This window comes from Thecamonas trahens, assembly GCF_000142905.1.
Source record: "Thecamonas trahens ATCC 50062 unplaced genomic scaffold supercont1.53, whole genome shotgun sequence".
Classification (NCBI taxonomy): domain Eukaryota; order Apusomonadida; family Apusomonadidae; genus Thecamonas; species Thecamonas trahens.
In genome coordinates this window covers 66,543-69,482 of record NW_013657627.1, presented here as the reverse complement: position 1 = coordinate 69,482, position 2,940 = coordinate 66,543, and the positions used below count along the sequence as shown (strand labels likewise).

Sequence of the window (2,940 nt, the reverse complement as noted above, 5' to 3'; positions counted from 1 at the left end):
GCAAAGGCGGCCATGAGCGAGGCGAGGTGTGACTCGAGCGAGTCTGCGCGAGCGGCGAGGAGATCGGCCTCGACGGAGGCGCGCGAGATGAAGATGTCCATGGCGGAGGAGACGCCGGTGAGTGCATGTGCGGCGGCGCGGACCTTGGCGTGGAGGGCAGCGACTTCGGCGTGGAGGGAGGAGAAGGAGAGCTTTGCGGCGCGCTCGAGGTCAGGCATGTCGTCACGCCAGGCCAGGAGGGTGGGTGCGGAGGCGCGGACGAGAGTGGCGAGGTAGTGGAGGACTGAGAAGTTATGGCGTGATGTGGCGCGGGTATCGCGGAGCTTGGAGAGGATGTCGAGCTTGAAGGCGGCGGCGTTGCCGCGGCGAGAGCCGGCGTTGAGGCGGTTGCCGATGCGGCGAACGAGGACCAGGAGGCTGCGGAGGGTAGACGAGGAGCGGGCCTGGGTGACGCCGCGGGTGAGGGCATCGAGGCGATCACGGAGGTCTGCAACCATCGAGTCAAACTCGAGGCGGAGGAGCATGCCAGCGACGCGCTCCGAGTAGCAGTCGATGTCGAGGATGGCTGCGAAAAAGCGCTCGGGAGCGCCGAGGGCGTCGATACTGTCCAGCTCGGGCTCGTGGTCGAGGTACTCGCGGACGAGGGCGAGCTCGTCGTCGTGGGGTGCGTACTTGAGCAGGGCCGAGAGCTGGTGCGGGGTGAAGCTGGAGACATCGGTGTTGGCGATGGCGGCGGCGATGTCGTTGGCAGATGCAAAGGAGGCGTCAAACTGTTTGAGGGTGATGGCGATGTTGTTGGCGCGCTTGACCTGGAGGAGGCGAATTTTTGAGGACTTGTGGCGCGGACGGCGGGCCGAGGAGTTGGCGTCGGAGGAGGTCGCGGTCTTGGCGAAGAGCTTGACAAGGGCGGACTCGTCGAGCGGGAGGTGTGCGATGGTTGGCAGGGTATCTGAGAGTTGCTCGGGCGTGAGGGTGTCCTTCCAGACAGTGGTGTCGAGCTTATCCGACGGGATCTTTGTCCAGAACAGCGGCTTGAGCGGCGGGAGGGCAGGGGCCTGGCCTGGAGGCGGTGGTGGCGGTGGAGCAGCAGCTGGCGGGGGAGGGGGCGGCGGCGGTGGCGGCGGCGGCGGCGGTGGTGGTGGAGCAGCAGCGGGCGGAGTGGGAGGGGGCGGCGAGGGCTCGGCGGGGGGAGAGACGGAGCGCTTCTTGGCGAGGATGGCGTCGATTTCCTCGAGGGAGAGGGCTTCAGCAGCGAGGTTTGCGCGAGGCGGGGCAGCGTCTGTGTGTTCGGCAGAGTCAAGGACGACGGCGCGGTGGAGGAGGCGCTGGACAAAAGGCCATGCGACGGATGCGAGAGCGTTGTCTGAGGAGATGATGAAGAGGTGCTGCATGATGTGGAGAAAGGCGTCTGCGGCGGGGGAGGAGGCGAGGCGGGCGTCGATGGCGCGGAAGAGCGAGGCGGGCGAGGAGAGGTCGACCTCGTGGGCGGATGCGATGGTGGCGAGGTCTGAGGAGTCTGCGGCGTGCGAGGCGTGAAAGGTGGCGAGCTCTGCGAGGAGGGCGCGGTGGGCACTGTTGGAGAGAGCCGAGTCTGTGGACTTTTGGTCGAGGTGGGCCTTTGTCTCGAGGTGGACGAGGTCGAGGAGCTCGTTGAGGCCCTCGCGCTCGAGGGCAGAGCGGAGCTCGATGCGGTCCTCGATGGTGGATGTGGCGCTGAGGAGGGTGTTGAGGAGGCGGAGGGCTGCGGCGCGAAGGTAGGGCTCGTCGCAGGTGTCGAGAAGGGCGACCAGGAGCGAGAGCGGGGCATGCTTGACCGGGAGATGCGAGGCGGAGGGAGCGGCGGAGTGGCGCGCGGCGAGGGCGAGGGCGGCGAGGATGGCGTCAGGGACGTGTGTGGCGGCTTCAGCGACGCGGGCGACAAAGTCGAGGAGCTGGGCCTGGCCGCGCGGGTTTGAGGAGCCTGGGGCGACAGCAGCGACGACGAGGAGCTGGAGCGAGTGGGCGGCCGAGGGAGCGGCAAAAGCGGTGACGGCCTCACGAGTAGCTAGCAGGCGGGCGCGGGCGAGCATGGCGAGGAGATGGACGCCGAGGCGGACGAGGGAGGGCGGAGCGGAGGAGACGGAGTTGTCGAGAAAGGCGACGTAGGCGTTGATGGCCTCGACGCCTGCGGCGTGGATAAAAGCCTCGAGCCAGGAGGAGGAGGCCGACTTGAGGAAGCGGCAGAGGGTGAGGAGGAAGAGAAAGGCCTCGCCGGCCGAGTGAGCCGGGACGTCGGCGTCGATGTAGGAGACGGCGGCGAGAGGGTCAGCGGCGAGGCTGGCAAGCGAGAGCAGGCGGCGGGACGAAAAGCCATCGGCGGAGGCGGCGGCGAGAGGGGGGAGGCCGCGGGCCCAGGCGAGGACGCGCTTTGCGGTGATGCGGCGCCAGGGCGAGAGGCGAGCGGCGGCGGCGTGAGCGGCAGAGGACTTTGCCGAGACGACGCGCTTGAGATCTGAGAGATCGAGCTGGCGCTTCTGCTTGAGGCGTAGGGTGACCATGGAGTCTAGCTGCTTCTCCCGCGACTCGAGCATGAGGGTCAGGTCTTTGACCCGCTGGTTCAGCTCGATGATTCTCTGATTCTTGTCGCTCACGGCCTGGCTCATCATCTTTGCCACGGCGGATGAGAGCTTTGACTTTGCATTGGCGGATCGAAAGGCGTTGAGGGCGGTAGTGAGAGCGACGGGCGAGGATGAGTCGAGCTCGAGTTTGGGCTCGAGTTCGGGCTCGAGTTTGGGCTCGAGCGAGGTGGAGGAGGAGGGTGTGGTGGTGAGCGAGTCGGCCATGGCAGCCGAGCGCCATGATGGGTAGTCGAAGGGGGCGGCGAGGAGGGAGGAGGTCTCGGCCAGGCGGGCTGCGGCAGCTTGGCGGGCTTTGGCGAGTGCTGCTACAGCTGGTGGGGGT

General features: G+C 67.5%; 1 protein-coding gene across 1 annotated transcript in view; it reads right to left on the bottom strand.

Moving 5' to 3' along the window:
- AMSG_09674 (uncharacterized protein) overlaps nt 1-2,822 on the bottom strand; it is a gene marked incomplete at its 5' end in the record, with an annotated part of 5,116 nt that extends 2,294 nt beyond the window's left edge. Inside the window, 2 exons of the mRNA XM_013898578.1 lie at nt 227-1,055; nt 1,197-2,822. Of these exons, the coding sequence (XP_013754032.1) occupies nt 227-1,055; nt 1,197-2,822 (2,455 nt within the window). The remainder of the gene's footprint in view (nt 1-226; nt 1,056-1,196) is intronic.
- Between the last annotated feature and the right edge of the window lie 118 nt (nt 2,823-2,940).